Source organism: Xenopus tropicalis, chromosome 4 (assembly GCF_000004195.4).
Source record: "Xenopus tropicalis strain Nigerian chromosome 4, UCB_Xtro_10.0, whole genome shotgun sequence".
Lineage (NCBI taxonomy): Eukaryota > Metazoa > Chordata > Amphibia > Anura > Pipidae > Xenopus > Xenopus tropicalis.
The window spans coordinates 109,438,758-109,463,632 of record NC_030680.2 but is presented as its reverse complement, the minus strand read 5'-3'; the positions used below and the strand labels follow the sequence as shown (position 1 = coordinate 109,463,632).

The 24,875-nt window shown below is 35.8% G+C and overlaps 1 protein-coding gene across 7 annotated transcripts in view; it reads left to right on the top strand.

Annotated features, from left to right (window-relative positions):
- The window catches only part of col5a3 (collagen, type V, alpha 3), a 123,037-nt gene that overhangs the window by 86,651 nt on the left and 11,511 nt on the right, over nucleotides 1-24,875 (top strand). For all 7 annotated transcript variants that reach the window (XM_031901022.1, XM_031901023.1, XM_004913713.3 and 4 more), the window contains 16 exons: nucleotides 137-190; nucleotides 1,046-1,153; nucleotides 2,019-2,108; nucleotides 2,565-2,618; nucleotides 6,727-6,834; nucleotides 7,556-7,663; nucleotides 8,768-8,821; nucleotides 9,546-9,599; nucleotides 10,439-10,546; nucleotides 13,619-13,672; nucleotides 14,105-14,158; nucleotides 14,252-14,305; nucleotides 21,586-21,639; nucleotides 22,085-22,192; nucleotides 22,277-22,330; nucleotides 23,604-23,657. In XM_031901022.1, coding sequence (XP_031756882.1) covers nucleotides 137-190; nucleotides 1,046-1,153; nucleotides 2,019-2,108; nucleotides 2,565-2,618; nucleotides 6,727-6,834; nucleotides 7,556-7,663; nucleotides 8,768-8,821; nucleotides 9,546-9,599; nucleotides 10,439-10,546; nucleotides 13,619-13,672; nucleotides 14,105-14,158; nucleotides 14,252-14,305; nucleotides 21,586-21,639; nucleotides 22,085-22,192; nucleotides 22,277-22,330; nucleotides 23,604-23,657 — 1,170 coding nt within the window. The remainder of the gene's footprint in view (nucleotides 1-136; nucleotides 191-1,045; nucleotides 1,154-2,018; nucleotides 2,109-2,564; nucleotides 2,619-6,726; nucleotides 6,835-7,555; nucleotides 7,664-8,767; nucleotides 8,822-9,545; nucleotides 9,600-10,438; nucleotides 10,547-13,618; nucleotides 13,673-14,104; nucleotides 14,159-14,251; nucleotides 14,306-21,585; nucleotides 21,640-22,084; nucleotides 22,193-22,276; nucleotides 22,331-23,603; nucleotides 23,658-24,875) is intronic.

Genomic DNA, 24,875 nt, shown 5'->3' with positions numbered 1-24,875 from the left:
AATTGTAATGCCCTTCTGTTTTGTCATCATGGAAAGGCAAACTTTGTTTTTCATATTCAGACTTAATACATGTCCTAATGTTTGGCCATATATTTGGTTATTGGAAAATTAATTTTATTTGTATTAACCCTTTTAGGGTTTCCAAGGAAAAACTGGGCCTCCTGGTCCTGGAGGTGTAGTAGGTCCACAGGTAAGTTATTTAAAATCAGTTTTGTCTACTTTATTAACATAAAAAATACAGTTGTATTTTTCTTGAAACAATTCATCCAAACAAGTGTCTGTAATCTCTGTGTTTTCTCTATCAACCTCCACACCACCATCCTTCCTTTAAAATTCTACTTTGTTAGGACCCTCACATTAGTTTGCTTCCAAACAAATCCCTATCTGTTCCCCACAACTGCTACCTTACATAATTCTCTCCTGCTGCTTTCCCATGCCTTCTAGTTAGATTATTCCATGTGCACTTCTAAATCATCTTCCTTTCAAAAATGAATTTGCCTTACCAAATCTGCATCCTTTTAAACAGCTCCTGTTCTTCAGTCCTATGATCTGTGTCCTTCCTTACATACCTCCACATGCTCTTCTATAAAAGTCTTCCTCCAGACATCTTTAAATCTACTTCCTTCTCCATTTCTATCTTCTTTTCTATCTTCTCCATATCACTTCAATATACATTTATCCTTATATCTCTCACTTTTCAGTCCAAATTATTTCTCCAGGTGTAGTGACACATCTCATCCTTTCCAAACAAGTTCTTCAACACTGGTTTCCTTCCAACTTTTAGTATGTGGTGACACATCTTTTGCCTTCATCTGTCTGTAGTAATGCATATTATCTTCTTTCCTCTGTTTGTTTGTTAGTCTTTCCATATAAACTCAACCTCTATATCATACATACATACAAATTCCCATTAATATAAATCTGAAGCATATCCTCAATTATACTTCTATATCTGAATCGTTCCAATTGTACTCATGCATTTGTATTTCTCTACATTGTTGCCTATAATTGCCTATTTATTTTCACTCATTGCTTCCATGTTTAGGGTCCCACCGGAGAAACTGGTCCCATTGGTGAAAGAGGGCATCCTGGCCCACCAGGTCCCCCTGGAGAGCAAGGTTTACCTGGATCAGCCGGAAAAGAGGGTGCTAAGGTGTGTACATATGAAAAATGGCACAGTTTCTACTAAAAAGTACAGTGATTACCAAGATAAGAAGCCATAAAGGAGTGTTTTGTAGGTTCCCTTAAGACAGATATCCTGTGAAGAACCCCAGTATGTAGTACTTATTTGTGAATGAATTTGTTACAAAGCTGGATATCAATTTATTGTCTAGTGGTCTAATTCAAATGTTGTCTTGTTTTACTTTGTATTACTTTTTGAGACACATTTAGTAAATCCATTGTGGTCTAAAACAATGGGTCAGATTGAGTTAAAAGGACCAAAACTTATGAAATATTACCTTGTAGTATATCAGCAAATATGGAGGCTATTGGAGAGATATTTTGTCTCATCAAATGAAATTTACTTATTGCATTGTAGACTGCATTCTGAAAGGAGAATCAGAATGGGGGAAAGACAATAATGATATAACCAAACCTATAAGTAAACCAAATACATTTTTATATTGTTTGGAAAAAATGATAGATGAAGAAGTAAGAAGAGCCACTTTTCTACTTCATAATTTGTCAAATCTGTTAGAATTGAACAATGATAGTAGGTCATACCTCTGTGCAGCCAATGTACACCATTGCACGTGGCCACGTTTATGTGTATTTTCAACCTTAATTGAATTTGAAAATGTAAATTTAAATTTACTTTGATTCATGCAAGAAAGGTCATATGTACATTTTCATATAATCTGTGGCATTTTAAGGTCAAGTAGAATTATTTTTAACCATGACACTCAGTTGGCAGCTTCTATGAATTATAGTTCTAGTCATGGTTACTACTACAGCTACTATAATTTATTCATTTCAAAATCAAAGTAATCTTTATTAATCTATTTTCTTACAAACAGGGAGATCCTGGTCCTTCAGGTGTGACTGGAAAAGATGGTCCCTCAGGTCTTCGTGGCTTCCCTGGTGAGAGAGGCCTACCTGGAGCTTCGGTAAGGAAATACCTGATATTCTACAAAAGAGATTAGCATTTTCTGATCTTCCAGCTATTGGCCCACATATAGGAAATTCCTTTTCTACAAAGTTGCTATAGTTAGTAACTGGGTGGAGGTTTAGGGTACAAACTTCAAGTTGCCAAGCTGGCACCATATATCCTATACTCCTCTCTTATACCCATGCACTCAAAACAGTAATGATACACAGTATTGACTCTCTTCTAACTCACTTCTTTGCTCTTGCCCCAGGCACTTATTAATACAATAAGTAAATATAATCCCTCAAACCCCTTCATTAGCTTTAACTATTCACTGCCTTTATTTGCCTAGTCAAATGACACCCCCATTTTGCAGCCTGCCTTGCAGACTGATTAATTACTGTTTGACTGCATACTTTTTTGTGAATGTTTTGGATGGATCTCAATGTGTGCACTTTTTTCTGTTACATTTCAGGGTGCTGCAGGTTTGAAGGGTGGAGAAGGACCCCAGGGCCCACCTGGTCCACTTGTAAGTAGCCATTGTTGTTTGTCTCATTCAGTGATTGCTGTCAGTTGCTAACCACCTAAAAGTCTTTTTATAAACACATAGGTCTGGATTTCCATAGTGATAGGAAAATACGAAATAGTTATTGTTTAATATTAATGGTGAAAAGAATATATTGCCTAACTAGAAATTAAATATTACATGTTCTCTGTAACTCTCAAGAACTTTTAAAATAAGTACAATCAAAAATATGCTGGTTAAAAAAAGCATACTGTCCCCTGTGGTTTAAAGCTCACTAGATGAGCTTAACACTCTAGGGTATGTACATGTAAATCATGTTATCCTAAACTTCCTTCCCAGAATTTCTTCTGCTTCCCACAAATAAGGAGTCAATAATGTAATCTCTAGTGAATAAGACATTTTGCTTCTTAGTGTAGCAGTGTTATAAGTTTAGTGTTAACTTTGCCTCCCTATTGTCAAAACAATTTCCACAAGTATACCTATATAATGCAGTTATATGGTATGCATAGTATTACCAAACATTCTGTGTCTGGTATTACAGTGGCAGCAGGTATGTGAGTCACAGATGAGTTTTCTAGATGGGAAGAAAAATATTTATTAAAACCCTTATTTGCATATAAGTGGAGGCGAAATTGCATCTTGCCAAAAATGATTTGGTGGCTGAATCCCAAACCAAATCCTAGAGTTAGTGCATCCCTTTAAAAAAAGTTGTGGCACATATATGTTTGCAGTAATGTATATAACCACACTATTGCCCAGGGAAATGTTGCAGTACTAAGAGATGCAAAAAAATAACAGTTCTTACACTGCAGGGCAGATTTATTAACGTTGGTATTTTTGTTTTTTGTTCTCAAACTTTTTAATAACTTTTTAATAAAAAACGTTTGTTTAAATACTTTCTCGAAAAACACAAACATTTGGCAATTTATTAAGTTTAAAGATAAGAGTAAACACAAATACAAATTTTAATAAACCTACCCCTTTGCTCTGAGCCTTGAGCTGGATAGAAAATCAGCTTGAAACCACAAAGGGCAATATTTATGGGTCCAGTACATAATACTTGTCCTGAGCAGACATTGAAGTTCTACAGCTTAACTTAGATATAGGCTGGAAATCTAGCCCAAGGGGACCTTAGCTCTTCAGTAGTGAAGATCCTCACCTTCTTGCCTAAACTTACAGGACAACCCTAAAAATGAACATGGGCAGAAATACTCTGTTTTAAATATATACTGAGAATATATACTGAGCTTACTAGACAGCCTTAAGGTTAAGCATCACTATAGTAGTAAGGATCCACAGATTCAAAGTTGTAGACAGGCGCTTCCCATTTTGAATGTTGTTAGGAGTGTCAAAGACACTGCACATGCTCAGTGTGAGCAGCTGTTGAGAAGCTAAGCTTAGGAGCCTTTGCAAATCAGCAAGCAGAAAATTAGTTTCATCTGTCAAATAAATTGATACTACTGGGCTGATTATTAAATTCTGATGCTAATTGCACTGTTGGAGCTAATCAGTCTTGTATTGTGACATTTATATTCTATATATATATATGGTATATTTTGAGTCGGCCCCTAAGCACAGACAGAGATGGGGAGCTACTGGGGCATCTTTGGAAGCACAGATTTTCCCTGTTAAAGGACTTTTTTGCCATGGGCTGATACAGAGTCCCGAAAATAGTGTGCAACATTTATACTCTACTTTTTTGTTAAGATTTACAAAGACCAACTTTACATGGCATCTCAGACTTTAGTGTGTTCTGCATCAGAAAATAATCAGATGGATAATCAGCTTCTATGATAAACAAACATAAGTTTGTGCTAAAAGTTTTGATGACTTCCGATGGCTTTTAAGGTAAGCACCTCAACATGAGCCAGAGTGTACTGAGCATGTGCAATTTCATCGACACTTAAAGGATCGCCTAACAAGATCTGAGGTAGTGAGCTGCTGTGGACAGCTTTGACAGACTTTATTATTATCATCAGTATATACGCCATTGGACACAATTGTTTGGTGTACTCACTGAAACACTGTTTAAAATGAACTCACATAGACACATACATAGAATAGCCAGAGACATACATATTAAATATGTTCCAGATTATAAGGTAAACCTGAATAGTAGGAGAATTTGCAAACTGTATGTGTCAGTAGGAGATGAAATTCAATGATTCTACATTAAATTCTCTCTTTCTGTGTTACATCAATCACCAGTGTGTAACTGGAAGCTGCTGAGTCTATTTCCAGCTATCTAGTCTCCTGCTGTTTGCACATGGACTCCCTGCTGTTTTGCAGTGACCATGTCTGTGAAGACTAGTACAGCCTGTGTTATTTTTAAATTACATATGGAGATTGTAAGCTCTCCCAGGCAGGGATCACAGCACCCTATGCATTTGTCTGTTTTTAATGTATTTTACTGTAACTCGACAGCACAGTAGCTGCTAGATTTCTTAATACATAATAATAATGCATTGCAGTAATACTCCATGCAAACACTAAGGAAACATCATTAATTCACTCTGTATTCTATTGCAACCATTGCTGTGCATAATTGGTTCCTCTCCCGGTCTAGTTTTAGCCATCTAGTCTATGGTCTGATATTTATGTAGGTGTAATTAGTTTAGTGGGTGTAATTAGTTTATGTAGCCAAAACAACGGTGCCTTAATTAAATGAGCTGATTTGTTGCAATTTTGTTAACCTGTTCCTGGAATAACTGGCAAATAGAACTCACCCAAAGAATCTTACAATCAAACAACATAATCCCCGTTCATAAGCATCTTGAAAATCACATGGGATTACCCATATTGCAAAACATGGCAGACTTTGGTGCCAGATGAATGAGGGACTTAACCATATATCACAATGTATAAACACATATTGCTGTCTGACAAAGGAAAGGTGCCAGCACTGCCATATGCTTTACTGTCAATGAAACCATAAATCACTTAAATTGTATGATAAATGGGCAGGGACTTCCTCCCTTCTGTGGAGCTTCCAAATCTAAAACAAATTTATATATATTTATCTATATACAGTATTGTTCACCCTTGTTTAGAGCTGCATATGCTACTACAGATAGGTCAAACATATTTCTACAGACATACATGGTTTCATGATCACCTCCCACCATTCTCTAGTGATGCTGCTATATTGCTATTACTTGCAAGCACAGTCTGTTGCTGGAATTGCTTAGAAATTCAACTGACCACACAAAATGTACATGCCCAGAATAGACCTTTGAGTTAATATCTTTATTTCATCCATACAAAAAAAAAATCTTATTATCTAGTAGTGTTAGAGGCAGCCCTGCTACAAAGTCTGTTTTGTCCTATAATGAGAGATCTAAGAGCAAGGTCAGTAGTGTAAAAAAGAGATCTTCGTTTTAAAATAAGTGCTGTATCAAGCTTCAGGGCATCTTCAAACTAGTCACATAGAATACTTTATTATAATTGGTATTTCCTGTGAGCCAACAGTCCCTTATCATTGTTCAGTCCAGACTTTAGCAGTCTGAATCTCAAAGATCATCAATTAATGAAAGCTTGCTACAGGCTGGTTCTATGAGAGCAGAGATGTCAGCCATGCAACAAATTGTAGCTCATATCCTACCTATCCTTGTAGGCTGTGCGTTTGGCATTCGTGAAATATATCTTAGGTTGTTTAAAAGACTTAAGGGTTTGAGTAATATAAGACACTAAGGAGCAGATATATTATGCAGTGTATAAAACAGCGGCAATATTCGCCACACTTAGGCAGGCTTTGCCACATTTTTTCTTCCGCCAGGACAACGTAAAATCTGGCATTCAGACGGCGAACTTCTCCTTTATTCTACACTGCATTTTACATAAAAAAATTTTCAGCAAAATTCATTTTACACAGCATAATAAATAGGCTCCATAGCAACCAATCAGCATTTACTGTATACCTGTTTAAAAGCAAGGACAGAGAAAAAGGCAATAATTTTTTAAAATCTGCATTATTTGGTTAAACTGGAAATGGCCTTCTCATAATTCGGAGCTTTCTAGATAATGGGTTTCTGGATAACAGATGCCATACCTGTAAATTAGAAATTAGTACATTAGTGCTGTATCATTACTTCTGTGTTTTATCATGTTATAGGGATCACCAGGTGAGAGAGGAGCTGCCGGCGCTGCTGGACCAATTGGTCTGCCAGGAAGACCAGGACCTCAAGGCCCACCAGGACCAGCAGGAGAGAAGGGGGCTCCAGTAAGTACAACTAACCACTGATTTTGCTGTTGTTTGATTGCGACTGGCCAAACTGCATTGTGAACACTTTGGCCTAAAATATCTAAAATTAAGTGAATGATCCTAAGGGCTAAATGAATGGAAAAATTATAAATGAAATGAATGTGCTGGGTTACAGTTTCTTTTCATACCAGGGGTGGTCATAGGGACCCTCATTCATTAAGACAGGCCATTACATTTTTTAATTAAAATTATTATTGTTCACTCCATGGTTGTTTCATCACAGCCTATTGCCAGAGATGTCACCCCCCAGCCTTCAATATAGTTCATTTATCCACTATTCACATACAGATGAAGCAAGCATGTGAAAGTAAAAACATTTGATTGAATAATGTTTTTTCTTTCTTATAATTACAACTTTATGGCCATGTTTTGGCAAATGTATTTACTTCAAATTTTTCCACAAGCTTATTGATATTTCTAGTTGTGAAGACTGGTTACTGTGAGATGCCACATTTTTCTGAAAAAACATGTCTGGTTCCCTCAAAAAAACCTTGAATTATTCATTTGCAGGTCTGTTTAAAGGCCTCTCTGAAATATACACACATCTGAAAAAATATTATAGAACTGGTATACTGAAAAAACTGTTGAAGAAACCCTATATTTAGAAAAGAAAAATGTTTTATACTGCAATATACTTTATATATACTGTATTTAAAGGCACTATATTATGCCAATGCAGGGAGAGAAAGGACCTCAGGGACCAGCAGGACGTGATGGAATACAAGGCCCAGTGGGACTTCCAGGACCTGCAGGTCCCCAAGGACCACCTGGGGAAGATGGTGACAAGGTAAGTACTATCTGGTACATTCCTGCAACATTCACACATCCCTATTGGCAATATACTTAATCTAATATGTATGAGGTAATGAAGAAGATACAGAATAATGGAAGGAGACAGTCTGAGAATATCAGGTAGCACCATTTATGTGATTATCGGAGAGTAATGGAGTAAGCACATCTGCTGTCTTTCTTGGCTGATTTATAAAGTGTGAAAATGAGATGCTCTTCTTAATTAATGTACATGTGATAAGGAAAAGTACACACCTTTGCTTCACTGAAATTTAGCCATGTTGCAAGAGTTTTCAGTGGATGTTTAAAAAGAATACAGGTAGGATAATTAGAAACCTGTAAACCTTACTGTTATTGTTGGTGCATGAGTACTTCCTCATGCAGTCATGTAGTGTCAAAATAAATGTAACATGTGACTTTGAAGTGGACAGTATAGACGAGTATGGATGTATCAGTCACCAGGGCAAAGATGTATTGGTCCTATGAGTGAATGCAGAAACTTAGCCTTCTTAAACTATTAGTTTTCTATTACACTACAACCTCCGACTCCAAAGACAAACATTGATGGTTAGCAACCATAGTTCCATCATAAATATAGCAAAGTGTTTACTGGGTCTAGTAACCCATGGCAACCAATCAGCAGGTACCATTTACTTGTCACCTCTTTTTTTAGCAAACATTTGATTGGTTGTATGAGTCAGTAGAGCTGAGAAATGTGCCAACAGTGTAGAATATGTTTCCCTCTAAAGTAACTTGTTAACTTCGATATATCGACTTTTCAAAATAACAAACCCGCTGAGCAGTGTGTCAAAATGGCATGTTTGGAGTTAAAAAGGAAGTAAAAAAACCCCCACACTGAATTGGCTCATTAGTAATCCCTCTCTGTACTTCCCAATCCCCCATGCCATCTACTCACTGAGAGTCTATTTAAGCCTCTGAGATATTTTGCTGCAAATCCCTAGAAGCGCCATGCTAATCAATGCCAGGATTAAGTTGTCAGGGTGTGAAGAACAATCGATGCAAACAATTCTTGCTCCTTTGCAAATATGACATTCACAGAGACTTCTGGGAACCCTTCTCAAATCTAGTCTTTTTTTTTTAGGGTGAAATTGGAGAACCAGGACAGAAAGGAGGAAAGGGTGACAAAGGAGAACAGGTGAGCAAGTCTTTTCATTACACTGTCTTCTTAAAAATGCTGACATCAAGAAGAAAAGTTGCAATACCTTCATTTTACCAAAATGTTACATAGTTTTATTTATGTAGGTGTTTACTTTTTCAGAACCTACAGTACTAATGGTCATTGGAACCAGTTGAGCCTGATGAACTTGTGTCCTTTTTCCCAAGCTATGGAACTTTGTAAAATAGCGACAGTAGTGTAGGCAGTATAACACATTTTACTGAACCAAATAGGCTCACAAGATTCTTCATCATGATAAAATGACCAGATGTAAGCAAGGTATTACACAAAACAAGAGTAGTACCATAAAAACCAAACAGCATTTAGGTTCCTTACAACCTAGAGAAGGAAAAAATGAAAGCAGACATCAATGTGGGTGGAATTGGACTGCAAAGTACTGCCTCCAACTGTTAGGATTAGGTGCAGATAGAATGGAGCTGAAAGGCCCAGGTTTGCTATTATTTATATACGTGGCTTACAAATCATTTAAACACTGAAGAAATGAAGATCCCGATGAAAATACACAGTGTTTGTTTAATGTGAACAGAAGAAGCCATTTTATTATGTCAAAAGATACTCCAGGGAATTGTTTTGAAGAGACTAAAATTGATTTTTTTTAGCCTTGTGGCTAAAAACTAGCCATTGTGTTGTGTTTTTTCCTCTGTGATAAAATTATACTTTGTATATTTCCTCTGTATCACAGGGTCCTCCTGGACCAGGAGGTCTACAAGGTCCTGTTGGAGCACCAGGTCCAGCGGTAAGTCCTTTTATATCAATATTGTGAAAGTAGGGGTACTATCTGAGCATAAATGAACAGAGAAATATTTTTCAAGTTAAAGGAAACCTTTAACTGGGGGGTGAGTGGCTTGTGTGTCTGATGAAGCGTAATGTTTTGATTGAATAAAAGGGAAACTATCATCAAAAATATAGTATTTGATTTTAGCAAAAGAACATGTTGACACAAGTAAAGTGGAGGAGATAAGAAAAGAAGCAAAACCATATGATTATAGTATACGTTTTCTATTATCTGCCATGCTGGTAAAACAGTTATTGGTTATTTCAGTCAATGTTTATCATGACATCAAAATTAATTAGATAAATTAAGTGGACCAATATTTTAGATATCTCAGGAAAAATGCAAAAGAAAGAAAAGTCTGTGAGCTGAATATCTAACACCTCCACTTTGCAGCGCTGCATACATAAGTAGTGCTATATAAATACACATAAAAATAAACATACCTACATACAAATAACTCATTTTGGTTATTGCTACCTTCACTTGGTACATTACATATCATCAAGGGTTAAGGGTAATTAAACTCTTATTGAAACTTGTCTTCTGGCTTACAATTTATGGTTTTATTTATCTATCAACAATACATTGACAAACTTTTCATTTAAATGAGAAATGAACAGTTTGTGTAAAGCCCTGCATAACATGTCATTGCTATAAAGGATAATAATAATGACCATAGTCTGCTTTTCACATCCAGTAGGTATGATGTGTTAATTGAAGCCATACATAGGTTTATATCTACTGCATGTCTGCCATAGGAATATACTGAAGTGATTTATTTTCCACATTTTCCAATCTAGGGTTCTGATGGAGAGCCAGGTCCTAGAGGTCAACAGGGAATGTTTGGGCAAAAGGGAGATGAAGGTTCTCGTGGATTCCCAGGTCCACCTGGCCCAATTGGTCTCCAAGTAAGTTATATATGCAAATAGTTAGACTGATCTCATACTAGTGATGCTTTGTTTTTATCTTTCTAACAGGTCTTTCATAGCTAATTTGGTTCTTTCTACATTTTGTAGGAAGAGATAGTAGAAGAGAGCTGAGTTGATGAATAATGTGGAATCTAGTCTATTGCTCTGCTCACATCTCTTCTACTGTCTCCCTTTTCATTATACAATGTACAGGTCCTTGAGGTTTTTATAACTTCACTTTTATATTCTTGTACCAGACTTAGTTTTTCATTTTATTTTTAACTCAGGCAACCAAAGCAACGTTATAGCTCTAAATTTGAATCTTTTGGTTCAGTTTCCCTGACTAAGGGGCAGATTTAACAAAATGTGGCAACAAGGGGGAAGTTGTGCTCACCACTAAATTGAAACCATTAGGGGATGCAATTAGGTTGTGACCACAAAATTCATATAGACATTCATAAAAATGTGAGTTTACAGCTCACCCACTTTCAGTTCATTTCTGCAGGATTGTTAGAAGCAAATTTATCAAATGGAGAATTCCCATTTATCAACATTTTGGTTTTAGTGGTTTTTGAAACTACGAAAAAGCTAATTTTCACTAAAACAAGGAATGTCAAGTAATTTATTAAAACAGCCTAATATAAAAAGCACCTTAAACTCCTCATTTTCGTAAGGATTGTCAAGCACTTACAAATGAAAAAAAATCACAAAAACGCTAAAACTAAAAATGAAATTAAGATTGTTACAGTAGAATAACCCCCATTGACTTCTCCATGACTTCATCAGCTTTTAGATGACAAAGTTTTATATTAGTGTTTTCCATAGTTTTCTCCTGGATTTTTTTGTGGTTTCGAGTAATAAGTATAATCCACGATTTTTCACAGTAAAAAGCGATTTGTGAAAAAATACAAATGTTAGTACATGGGTCCCTAAGTGCCAATTTCTATATATATTTAATCACAGTTCCCCTTTTATTACATGCAAGTTGTCCCATTAACCATCCCTTGTGTAAAACTGTTTTTACTCTGTTTACTCTGTAATTATTTTGAATAAAGTTAAGAGGAAAAAGTTTGATTAACTAATGGAAAACAACTGCAGTCCCAGCTAGATATGATTTAATAGTCAGAAAACACACAATGTGGACCATGTCAGGAGTTTGTATTTTCTATTTGATTAATTTCTCCATCATTTCTGGCCTGAGATAAAGATGTTACAGTAAGACAGGAGGTGCCCTGTGACCTTAGCAGATGAAATGTGCATATAAGAGATGGCAGAGCCCAGATCAGCAGGCTTCATTCTGGCTAAACCTCAGTCAGTGTGGCTGGCAGACATGATGAATGGGTCATCAGCTTAGCAATCAGCATGGTGCCAGCTGGCAGGGTTAATTCATGTGACTTTCTGCTCAGTGCAGAAAGATATTGATGTTACCAAAGTCAGAATACATAGAGAATATCTTGTCTTAGTCACTTGTCACAGGGAAGGCTACATTACTGGGTCCAGAGAAGAATGTTCTTCTGCCAGCAGGCATTTACAAACAACTTTGTATAATACACATACTCACTGCTCTTTATATATTTCAGATATAAGCAAGGCTATTTGTATAATACAGATATACCCTCTACAAAATATACATACACCCTGTGTATAGTATAGAAATACTCACAGTTCTGTGTATCATACAAATCCCTCCCACTGCTTTGTGTATAATACCTATACACTCACTGCTTTGGGCATAGTACAAAGAGCAGACACAGATACTTTATTAGTGCTTTATGCACTATACAGATGCACACACATCGCTTTGTGTATAATGCAGATTCACATATCTGTACGTATTAATGTGCCAGTAGCTGCAGTAAGGGAATGAATTATGTGTCTTTCCATATTGCCAGTTGCAGCTTCACATACCATCAGTCTAGCCCAGCAGGGTATAAATTATTAACAGCCCTCTCTCTAGAAGTGCTGCGTTCAGTTTTCATCATCTGTTTATAGCCGCCAGCATCCTCAGGCCAACATGACATTCACATCTCTTACCAGAACAATAACCAGGCATTGATAAGTTTGTAGCCAGCATGGTGGGCTGCTTATCTATATTGTGAATTAGCAACTAGTGCCCATGTCACAGGAAACAAGTGTTTATCTTCAAACATATTCTTTCTTGCTATTTGTATCTCTGAATGAAAAAAAAAGTAATACAATGTTAATAAAAATAGAATGGTAATATTCCAAGGCCTAATCTGAAAACATTTTTAAAATTAAGATTGACCTGTCTCTTACAATTCTGAACGTGAGATGGTTCAGGTAGTGTTATTCTGGCTTATTTTGTATCAAAACCTACACCCCTATTTAAGTCTTGGAGCATAAGTGAAAATATACACAGTATTTGGGAGCATGCTGTGTGTATACATGTATGCCATTTTATGGCATAGTACAGGAGAGCTTTCTGTCCAGTGATCTGCTGGGTTTGATAAGTATTGAAATGTTTAAGTACTTACTTATTATATTTTAATTGTGTGGAAGGGTGGAACAAACTTGCTATCATTTAACTCAAACTTTAAAAAATTGTTCTTTCAAGCTTTCCTTAGTGGCATATGCATTACATGACATGGCATAGAAACATCACTCAGGGTTTAATTACCATAAACCATGTATTGCCATAGCCATAGAACCCATGTATATCAACACTCTGAACACTTTTTCTCTCAGTGATACAGTGATAATAATAGATGATGACAATGATAATCAGACTGCCAAACTGATTTCTTGTGGTTATTTCTATCAGTGCCCCTTCTGTTATGCCATTACTATGGCATAGTATGGAATAATATTGCCTTTATTCTCTTGCAATACTACATTTGTATTGAAATTAAGAACATTACTTTCTGCCAGGAGTGTGCGTTATTTAGACACTCTATAGTGCTTTTGTTTTAGTGCAGAATGAGAATTTAACAAATAACTGGTTCTTTTGTCCTTATAACCTATTTTTATTAAAAAAACATGCATTATATAAAGTAAGAAATGTTTGGTACCTGCTACACATCCTTACAAAATATTTATTTTACTTTTTTGCAGGGACTTCCTGGACCCCCAGGTGAAAAGGGTGAAAATGGAGATGTTGGTCCTATGGTAAGTAATGTGTTGGAAAATCACAAACATCAGAAATATGTGCTTTAACCCTAGAGGAGCTAGTCATAATTTTCTTTAAGTAAAATATCCCTTTAAGACATGAAGAACTAATAGATATTGTAGATTAAATCACTGGTAATCTCAGTCCATTTATCAGATGTTTCTTCTGGTTTGGGGTTAAACATTTCACTACAATTGTAACAGCAATTCAGCTCTTATATACATAAGCATTTTTAATAGGTAATGTTAGTTGGAAGTTGAAGACAGAAAGCACTTTACTGTTTTCCTTGTAATGAACTGTTGATGTGGTTTATTAGGTCTTATCGCATTGACACAGTTTTGTAAAGCAAAAGCAAGGCTTTTTATATATTCTTATAGAGCATATATGTTTGGCTTTGTGTATAATATTTTTTAATTGTTTGCTTTTTGTAGGGTCCACCCGGTCCCCCTGGTCCTAGAGGTCCTCAAGGCCCTAATGGAGCTGATGTAAGTTTATTGAAGATGTTGTAGATTTTATCTTCTTGTTTGAGTAAGACTGTTGGGTCTGTAACTTTAAAACATTTACATTTTTTTCCTTAGGGTCCTCAAGGTCCTCCTGGATCTATTGGATCTGTTGGTCCAGTTGGTGAAAAGGTAAGTCAGTATCTGATTCAACCTGACATGATTAGCCTGTTTCAGTAACTACAAAATGTAAATATTGTTTAAGAAGACTGTACAAACCATATCATACTTGGCACTCACAAAGGGAACTCTTCTACATCTGTACCTTGCAGAACAGAGAAATAAGGTAGTCAATAATATACAAATTGGAAGTTGTATCTTTAGGTGGTAGTGCATCTTGATGTCATTATCACCTACAGTGAGATGCTTTATGGAATGCACATCATAGGACAATTGTTGTTTACTTGCTAATATATGACAACGACGAATAGCTTTGTATCAGATGACACAGCATAGAGTGCACAGGTTTATGCAGCTGATTCATGACCAGCCATTTTGACTGTCCCACCATGAAATAGCCGACAATTTAAAGGGTTATATTAGTGCTCTCATGGGTATTGCATTCTCATCAAATATAATAATACAGGTATGGGATCTGTTATCTGGAAACTTGTTATACAGACTTACCAGAAGGCCATCTCCCATAGGCAAATAATTCTAATTTTGAAAATGAATTTCCTTTTTCTCTGTAATAATAAAACAGTACCTTGTTACTTGACCCCAACTAAGATACACTTTATCCCTATTGGTGGCAAAACAATCCTCTTGTGTTTATTTAACATTTTAATGATTTGTCAGTTTAAGTTTGAAGATACAAATTAATGAAATATCCCTTATATGGAAACCCCCAGGTCCCTAGCATTCAGGATAATAGGTTTCATACCTGTAAACATTTGAAACAAGCAAATCATGCTGGACAAATCTTGAACTGGGTCAGATAATTTTTCTACTTTGATTAGATATGAATTGTCTGTTTTACCTAATGGGAAAATAGAATGAAATAGAATGAAATTTAAGCACTAGGCAACTATGTTTTAAAGTGATATCAAAACTAAAGTGCAGAACCTGATTTATGACACTGAATACGTTTATAATGTTTTTATTGGGATTAATATCAGGCTGCATGAATAGATATATCTTTTTTTTTTGCATTTTTTTAACTTTTTATGGGGACATTCTGTCTACAGTGCTTTTATCCATCTCTCCCGAGTTTCCCTGCATTAAAGAGATTCTGCCTAAAGTGTTTGCGTACAGACTTATTGTATAATAATAGCTGCCTTCAATCATACAAATGCAAAACTGGGTTCTTAGGATGTGCAGTCTTATCATACAGCAACACTATGGGCTTATCATCTCAAAATAGAAATTGTTTTATAGATTTTGTTCTGCAGATTCATGAGATGAAATCGTTATGTCTTTTATATCTAAGGAGTTTGAAAGCTGAAGAATATGTCAGTTCCTTTTATTTCAGTTGCCAACACAAACTAGGTTATTGAGACATTAAAAGATTTCCTCTAAATGCTAAGTAGGCATTCCTTACCATCTGACTCTGTGCTTCCTTTACCTTTATCTTGTATTGGCTGTCCTTGCATTATGCCAAGAAAATGCAAAACAGCATTTGAAAAAATTGAAAGGAAGCATTTTGATTAGAAATGAGGTTAACATTTAGTTCAACACATTGATCATTTATGTCTAGGATAATAAGGCCCTTATTAATGAGAGGGAATTATAACAACTATATGTTATATTTGTGACATAACTCATTTATATTATACCTCATATTCTAATATATAATACATTACTTATTATTACTGCTCATACACATTATAATAGAGACCTGCTATCCAGAATGCTTGAGACCTGCTATCCAGAATGCTCGGGACCTGGGGTTTTCCGGAGATATATGTTTTTGTGTAATTTTGATCTCCATACTTTATCCACCCAAAAAACATCTGAATAACCCATAGGATTGATTTGAGTCCAAACCGGATTAATTATACTGTATCTTAGTTGGGATCAAGTACAAGATACTGTTTTATTATTAGAGAGAAATATTTAATTAAAATGGAAGTCACAAAGGAATGCTGCACTTTTTTGTGAAGCAAAATAACAAATATTTTATTTTAACGGTCATCTCAAAATGGAATATATGGGACATGGCCTTCCCGTAATTCAGAGCTTTCTGGATAATGGGTTTCCGGAAGACAGACCCCATACCTATATATATGAAATATAGGACTGACATTTCTCAGAGTTCTTTTTAAATGAGTAATTCTTAATTTTTATGATTTTTTTTTCTCTGTAGTAATTGTAATGGTAGATTGTAGTCAAGGAGCAAGTAGGATCCATATTAATGGCAAAATTACACTTATAGTAATCAGACCTCACAAAACTCTATTCAAGTCACTGCTGTTATCATTTTTTTACAATCTGATTGATATTGAATTATTTGTTTGTGAGTTCCTCAACCTAACATATTTTGCCAGCTGCAAACAACTCACTCCTGCTGTGAGTCACTGACATATTTTAAATGGTTTCACAGGACATGAATGGGAATGGCAGCTGGAAACTAGTATGCATGAGTTGTTTGCTACAGGAAAAATGTTAGTTTGAAGAAGCACATTTATATCTCAGAATATAATAAAACCTGCAAGTGAAAAAGAATCAATAAAAAGCCACTACAGTGTGGGTACATGTATATAGCATTAACTGTTGCCTTTTACAGAGGAACTTGAGGTTAGACAGACAGTGAAGTGTGTCCCTGATTATAAGTATAATAAAGAGCAGCATTGAGCTATCCTGTTTATAGTGAACATGTAAATACTCTCAGCACTGTGTGTATTGATCTTGAGATTTTATTTGTTTGGTTCTTACATTTGTGTTTGTGAAGAACAAGCTGTATTGACACTGTAACAGCTGATAATAATAATGGACTTGGTCACATCTACCAGTTATTTGCTGGGAGAAGTGTGCTTTTTATGCCAGTGGGGGCACTCTCTCTTGTTTTTATGAGAATGCGGCCTTTAATCTTATTTTTTATGAGGCTGCGTTCTTTAATCTCTATTTTTATGAGAGTAAGCTCTATAATCCTGACCTCTAAGTGTAAGCTTTATTTGATTATTCATGCCTCTTTGTGTATTTTACTATATTGGGTCTCTGTATCATTTTTATTTTGTTACATTTCTCTGTATCTCACTGCAGCAAGCCTAGCAATACAATGTTATTTCCCATGGTTGATTTCTTCTTTTATATTCCTCTGGCTCAGTCAGTACGTGACACTGTGTGGCATAATGTTACCATTTAATATAGTAAAGCGCCCCCTCTTTTATAGCTTTCGCCATAACATCCAGACTTACTTATCTATCTTTATCTCTGTTTCATTTGTTTACCTTGCCGCATGAAGGATTTTTATAGTACAGCTTATTCTAATACTTATTTTGTGTTAAATACTGTCACAAACACCTCCATACACACTACAGATTGGGCAGGAGTATCGTAAGTATAGTTGTATCATGGCAGTGCTGTAATGGAAAGCTAGTGGGCCCCAGAAGTATACTTTCATGGCCCCATTACTCCTGTGAAAAATGTAAAATGTGGTTCCTCCTTCTTCCCATCATGCTCTCTGGCTTATTTCATGATTCACCATCCCTGCTGGTTCTTACCAGGAGCCCCCACATCTGCTCCCAGTGTAGTTATCACTTTTCAGGCCCCCTTCTATTAAATAATCTTTTTCACACACATACCATACTCAGCCCGTTCCAACCATGCTGATACAGCGTCCAACAGTAGTCCCATAGCTTCAGAAACACATGGGCATGTGGAGTGCAAGGCCAACAAAGTTCATCATATCAAGCGTAACTGGGAGCAATAGGCTGCACCTCCAGTAATATAAAACTGTACCTTTATTCGCTCAGTGTAAAAACATTAAATCAGACCATAAGGCCATAATCCATGAGCCTATGATTAAGGACCAGGAAGGATCTGAAACACTGGCACACCTGTTTAGATGCAGCTACACAACATGTGGGTTTATGATTAAATAAGACTTCTAAAAGCTGGTGATATGCTACTCATAGAACAGAAGACTGGATAGACAGAAACATACCCCAGCTCTATGCAAGGGGTATACCAAATTGCACACAAATCAACCAGACATCTTATTTTTATATATATATATGAATTAACACACAATATGCTATGGTTCCTGATATTTTATTATCAGTGAAGAAGCTGGTTATTTATGGTGTTCATTGTGCAACAATTCTAGGAGGTTTATTGCCTAGGCATGTAATTGTAAGCATGTAGAGTAAAAATACAGATACTGAAACCCTTAATCAGGGGTCCCCAACCTTTTTTACTCATGAGCCACACCCAGATGTAAAAAGTGTTGGTGAGCCACACAAGAATAAAAAAACATATTTGGGGAAGCCAAATAAGGGATGTGATTGGCTATTTGGTAGCCCCATGTGGACTGCTAGCCTGCAAGAGGCTCTACTTGGAGTAAAACTGTATCTCTGTGCTTCCAAAACTTGCCTCCAAGCCAGAAATGTAAAAATGGCACTTGCTTTTAAGCCACTGGGAGCAACATCAGAAACATGTTGCTGACGAGCCACTGGCTTGGAATCACTGCCCTTAATAAATAAGGGCCATTTGATGTATACATCAAACATGGCATTATAGTAGGATGATGAATATGTTGTTTTATATACTTTAAAGTATTTTCTGGCCCAGGTTGTGAGGTTGTTACTTTTTTACAAATTTTAGGCCACAAAAGGGTCTTGAACTCAAAAAGCTTGAAAACTACTGACTAAACACATGGGTGGTAGATTGCTGGCATCTGGCATAGTCTACCAGAGTAAGTAATAGAGGAAACAGAGTATCAAGGATAGATACTGGCCTTGCCTGATTATAAAATCAATTCTGACAATTCAAACATTAGCCTTGGGTTAATTATATTAGCTGGGAGGCTAAGGCTATGCTATTATATTCAAGGTTTTGCTGTGAAGATTTTTGCTTGAGAGAAAAATAATGCACATAGTTTGTGTTGAGCTTCTTTACCCAAGGTTTTTATTTTGTTATAGCTGGGAATACAAACACTTAAAGGCTAAGATGAATGTAAGTTAGACCAGTCTACAGACAAAGTATCCCCTAATACAGTGCGATGGTGCCATTGCTGACCAGCAGCTAGTGTTGGCTTTTGGACATCATGGAAATCATTTCAAGTTGATAGTGGGTAGATGAAGAACCTACTAACTTAAAACTCCCAGACATAATAAATGCAGAGAAATGGCAGAATTGTAATATTAATTTCACTATGTCTGGATACATTTATCAGTCCACTGAGCTAGAAAAATAATAGAGAGGCTTAATGTGTGCTTTAGGATTTGAAATCTAAGTCTCCCTGCAGAACAACATACAAATGTTTACTCCCCAAATTATTAGATTTTTTATACATTTTATATGTATATTTATTCAAAATAGAGACCTAAATCTTTTAAAGCTCTTTGCTGAGCATTCGTGTTTCACAGGAAGGGAAATGTTAAGCAGGTGCTGAAACCTTTCTGCAGAATTTAATGCAGAATTCAGTAGGATTCCAAAGCAGCATCTTCAATTTAAATGTTCCCATCTGTTCCAATGCCATAAGATTTTGGTAGAGTTACAAGAAATTGAGTTGTTTGAGTTACATTTTCCACAGGGCCTACTTTTCTAATGGACTTGGAAAGTGTATACTCTCTGTTTCACTGACTGGTTCATTTAGCACATGGAAACCCATTTACAAGAGAGCCGCAATACACACTGGGTTAATTTTAATGCCATTTTTTTTCCATTAATAACTTCTTGTGGCCCTATGTAGCCATGACACAGGCACTGACTTGGTGCATGTATTCAGGGGCAGGGGGAACCAGCCTACATGGGAAAGGGGATTTTACACTCTTAATAATTTAGGGTCAAGTGACTTCTACAAACTGAGAGTTGTGGTTAACGTCTTTCTAAAGAAAGGGGCTTTTACACACTTACTGAGGCAAAGGCAGAGTTCTTTATACAAATTAAGGGCATCATGGGCAAGGGACTTTTCACTCTGACCCAAGGGTTTTTACGTACTATGGAACTGTCCAGATTAGTTGTATGTGATTTATAATTGCCCAAGGTATGTTCATATTCAAGTTAATTTCTGTTATGGTCTACAGCAGAGAGCTATTACATGTGAGGATTCACTGTAGGAGACATAAACAAGCCTTACATTACCCATAACTGTCCACATTTTTATGAAGAAGTCAAATAATATTTTACGCCTATATTTAAAAAAAAAAAAAAAAAAAATACAATATATGTAACTCTTGAGTAGACCGAGGGTCATGTTAAGACATTCAGGTCTGTGGTTCATTGGCCTTTAGTTGGATGCAACTGCTGAAAGATAAAATAGCTGACTGAAAATATATTTTGTTGTGTTTCAAATGCTGTTTGTAAACTAGAAATCATTTGTGCTCAGTTATTAGCCTAAGGTTTAAAAGACATAAAGATCTGATGTAATCTACAATCTCTCAGACCTTGTACCATTATAGTTACCCTGTGGCACAACAACTGATAGCTCTGTGTATTCGGTTATTTTAAGTAATACAAGTATGGGGAATAGCCAGAAACTGAGATACCAAAAGAAAGTTGTTGTTTCTGTAGGAAGTAGAAATGGTCAAACTAAATTTAGTATAGTAATGAACTTTGCATGCTGTGCATATTTCTTTGTAACTTCTAAGCTGTATGGATCAATATTAGAAATAAATAAGCGAGAGCAATTTTCTGCAGAAGAGACTCTAAAAGTTCCCGATGCTATCCAACAATAGGTCTTTATGTTCACCATTAAAGAAAGTAAAAATTTACTCCTGCTCTTGGAGATTGTAAACTTTTGTGACTAAGGCCATTTAATCTGATTTTTTACCTTGTTTGTTAAATTTGTTCAAGACCCCTCCCTGTTTGTTATACATTAATGTAATGTGCTGCGTAACTTGCTGCCACTATATAAATAAATGATGATGATGAAGTCCAACCTGTAGTGGAAATAGGATTCCTAGTTGAGGGTCACAGGGTAACCCTTTTGAAATAAAAAATAACAAAAGTGGTATAAAGGTGATACCTTTATTGGCTAACTAAGATAATCATAGCAAGCTTTCAGAACATTTTAGTTCCTTTTTCAAGCTGATTACCTTGGGTCACAAACAGCAAGGGCTACAGGTAGGACAGCCCGCTGGTATAGAATGCTATGCTTTGTCTTAACTTATGTTCATGTAGATTTGCTGCTTTAGTTGTGTCACTGCAGGCATATTGCAGCGCAGTACTGTATACAGGTCTTTATTAATTAACTGACATAATGAACATTTGTAATTTAATTACTTCATTTTGTTAACATTTTTTCATAGGGTGAACCAGGAGAAGCTGGAAACCCAGGTCCCCCAGGAGAAGCTGGTGTTGGCGTAAGTTTCCAAATGAAACCAGAAAACCTGGTAGTTTTCTCTTAAAATTAGTTTAGTTGGAGGGCATTTCTATTTCAAAAGAGAACAGATATCCAAGTAGAATTTATTAAACACTGATTACTGGTGCCACTGTGCTTTGAAGGAATAATGATCACTGAGGGAGATTTTCTTTGACTTATTTTACTGTAAGAGCTTTGCAAGGTCCTATTAATATTTTATTAGCATTTTATAGCCAAACACATTTTACCCATAGATCTTGACACCTTTATAGTATTAGTAAAATTTGTAAAATTGTACATATTGATATGAATTGAGATAACCATCTAGGGCAAATCAGTGCAGTTTGGAAAAAATTGTGATTTTGCAAAGTGAATTGCAAAATAATTACTTATTCATACTGTTTCCTATAGAGTGCTTTATCTAACAGTGTGTTAATATTTCTCAGGGTCCTAAAGGTGAAAGGGGAGAGAAAGGAGAGGCTGGACCCCCAGGAGCTGCAGGACCTGCTGGTCCCAAGGGACCTCCAGGAGATGATGGTCCTAAGGGAAATCCCGTAAGTGCACAACTTTAAATAGTTTGTTTTATTTTTTTAAATTTCCAGCCTCTTAATCTTTTACATGACATTTCATTTTTCTAGGGTCCTGTTGGATTCCCAGGAGATCCTGGTCCACCTGGAGAACCTGGTCCAAGTGTGAGTGCTATTTTTATCTTTTTTGTATCACTGGAAGCATGTATTGAGTTTTTTTTTTTTAGGCTAAACTATTTGCTTTTGACCAATAATATCACAGATGCAGACTGAAAATACTTAGTGGATATAAATTAAAAAATGATGTAAACTTAAAACCCCATATGTAATAAAAGGTACAGAGTTTGCAGTAACTTATAACAACCAATATGATGTTTGCTTTTAAACAGCTGACCAGTAAATTCCACCTGCTGATTGGTTGTTATAGGTTACTGCTCGTGGGCAAACTTAGTGCCTTTTATTACATAACCCCACTGTATTTCTCTGAGCAATTTTGCAATTCAGATTAATTTTCTATTTTTAATGGTTTATAAGATATTAGCAGTTTTAGACCATTTTACACTTCTAGGCAGGCTTCAGCTCAACAGCTCTATTTGAAGACCCAAAGTAGCGATGCACTTCCTGGTTTATTTGACCTAAGGGCTGAGCCAGCAGCCTGTATTAGAATGATTCTAAACTACAACTACAGTATCTAACTAAATGTAAACTGCAAATGAAGTTTAAAGAGCACCCTGAGTAAATTTACATACATTTTTGGGTTAAGATCCCCTTTAAGTTGCTTTAGGATGAGTCTATAATTCTTTTGCTATACACTTTGAGCATACACTGTGACTCCTGCCATTGAGACATGTAGCACGGGGCACACAACTAGTGCATCAGGATGAAAAGATACTATGTAAATGCATTAGCTGTATATGCGGCACACCTATGCAAGTATGGAACCTCAGTGAGCAGGTGGACAGCAAGAGATGGCATTTCAGGTGCAATCAATCCAAACATGTATAAATAAACAAAGAACTGCATAGTGTTTACTAAAAACTCAGCCAAGTACATAAATAAATCATATAATTTATATAGATTATTCATTTTGCTGAGACTTTGGCTATGATTAGAAAAAAGTAATTTATTTTCATCCTACAGTTCCAGAATCAAGGAACCTTGAAAAAACATTCATGGATAATAACATGATGGTAGTGTAAAGGCAAACAATACTTTCAGAATTAATATTTAGGATTATCCAATGTAACATGCTACCAGAAGAGTATATTTTTTATGATTTTTTTTTTTTTATAAAAAATGATTATTTAGATGAAGCAGTCTTTTACATATGAGCTGTTTTATGTGATATATTTGTATAGAGACCTGCCATGGTGACGGTATAGTTTCCCATTAAGTATTCACATGGAGATGTGTTAATAATACTTTTTTTTTTATAAAGGGACAAGATGGTGTTTCTGGTGATAAAGGAGAGGATGGAGAATCAGGACAGCCTGTAAGTATTACACATTTCAGCCATTTTATTCTGAGCTTTACTTTCAATATAAGGTATCTTTTTTTGTTTGTCTCTGAGGAAAGTTACGAGTTTTTTTAAATATTAGAAGTCCTGTGAGTTTGATACACCTACTACATATATCTTGTTCTATTATATAATTTCCCTGCCATCATTTTTAGCAGGCAAACTACACCATCATTGTGACTTATCCTACCTTCACACTGGCACACTCTGCATATGTTACTTGTTCATCTGGATAACTATAATACCAGCAGATCCTAGTCATAGTGTGTAATATGAATCTCAGATAGTCCATTCAGCTGTCTTTGCATGTAGTACCTTATGAGTAATGACATTACATCAATAAGCACCTGGCCCTCTTTAGTAGGCTTCATGCGTTCATTTTGATTTCAAAGGGATTTATATTTTCTGAATAAAAAGTAGCCAACAGACCATTTATATTTTAATAACACCTGTGAGTGAAGAAGTTTGGGAGTAAAAGATACATCTCTGTCCGTTTAATGGATAATGTAACCTTGCATGTATGTGTACCCTTGGTTTTTGTGGCTAATACAAGGCAGTGGGACATACGTAAGTACTTAAAATTGCAATTGAAATAATTAAATATTATTAAAATATATAATTATATATAAAATATTAAAATATATAATTTTAATATATATTTATAAATATAAATATACATAAGTATACACATACTTGTATGCAGATGATAGCCAGATATATTTAGACATCCCTTCAGTTACCACTGAATTGCAGACCCAGATTTCTGAATGGATATTCCTATTGGATAAATCAAAGCCATCTCAAACTCAATTTAACAGAAACAAAACCAGTTGTCTGGCCGGTGATTCTCCAAATGCTGACACTAAACCCCCTTTTATTATTACAGCTGATGGATGCTCATTAACCCAATCTGTTTAGCATACTTGCTGGCTCTTTTTTTCTCTTCTAATAATAATACTGTATTTTGTCCATTTTTCTTAAACAGCTACTAGAACACTTATTCCTGCCTATCCTTCCTAGACTACTGACTCTTACTAGTAACTGCCCTTCCAAACTCCCACCACCCCCACTTCTGCTGCTATAAGAAGACTCTGCCCCATTAAGTAAAGGATAGCCAAAAACATTCTTCCAGTAACTCCTTTAACTTAAGGTGGCACAAGAGATGTAGTCCATACTACACCTCTTGTGCTGTCA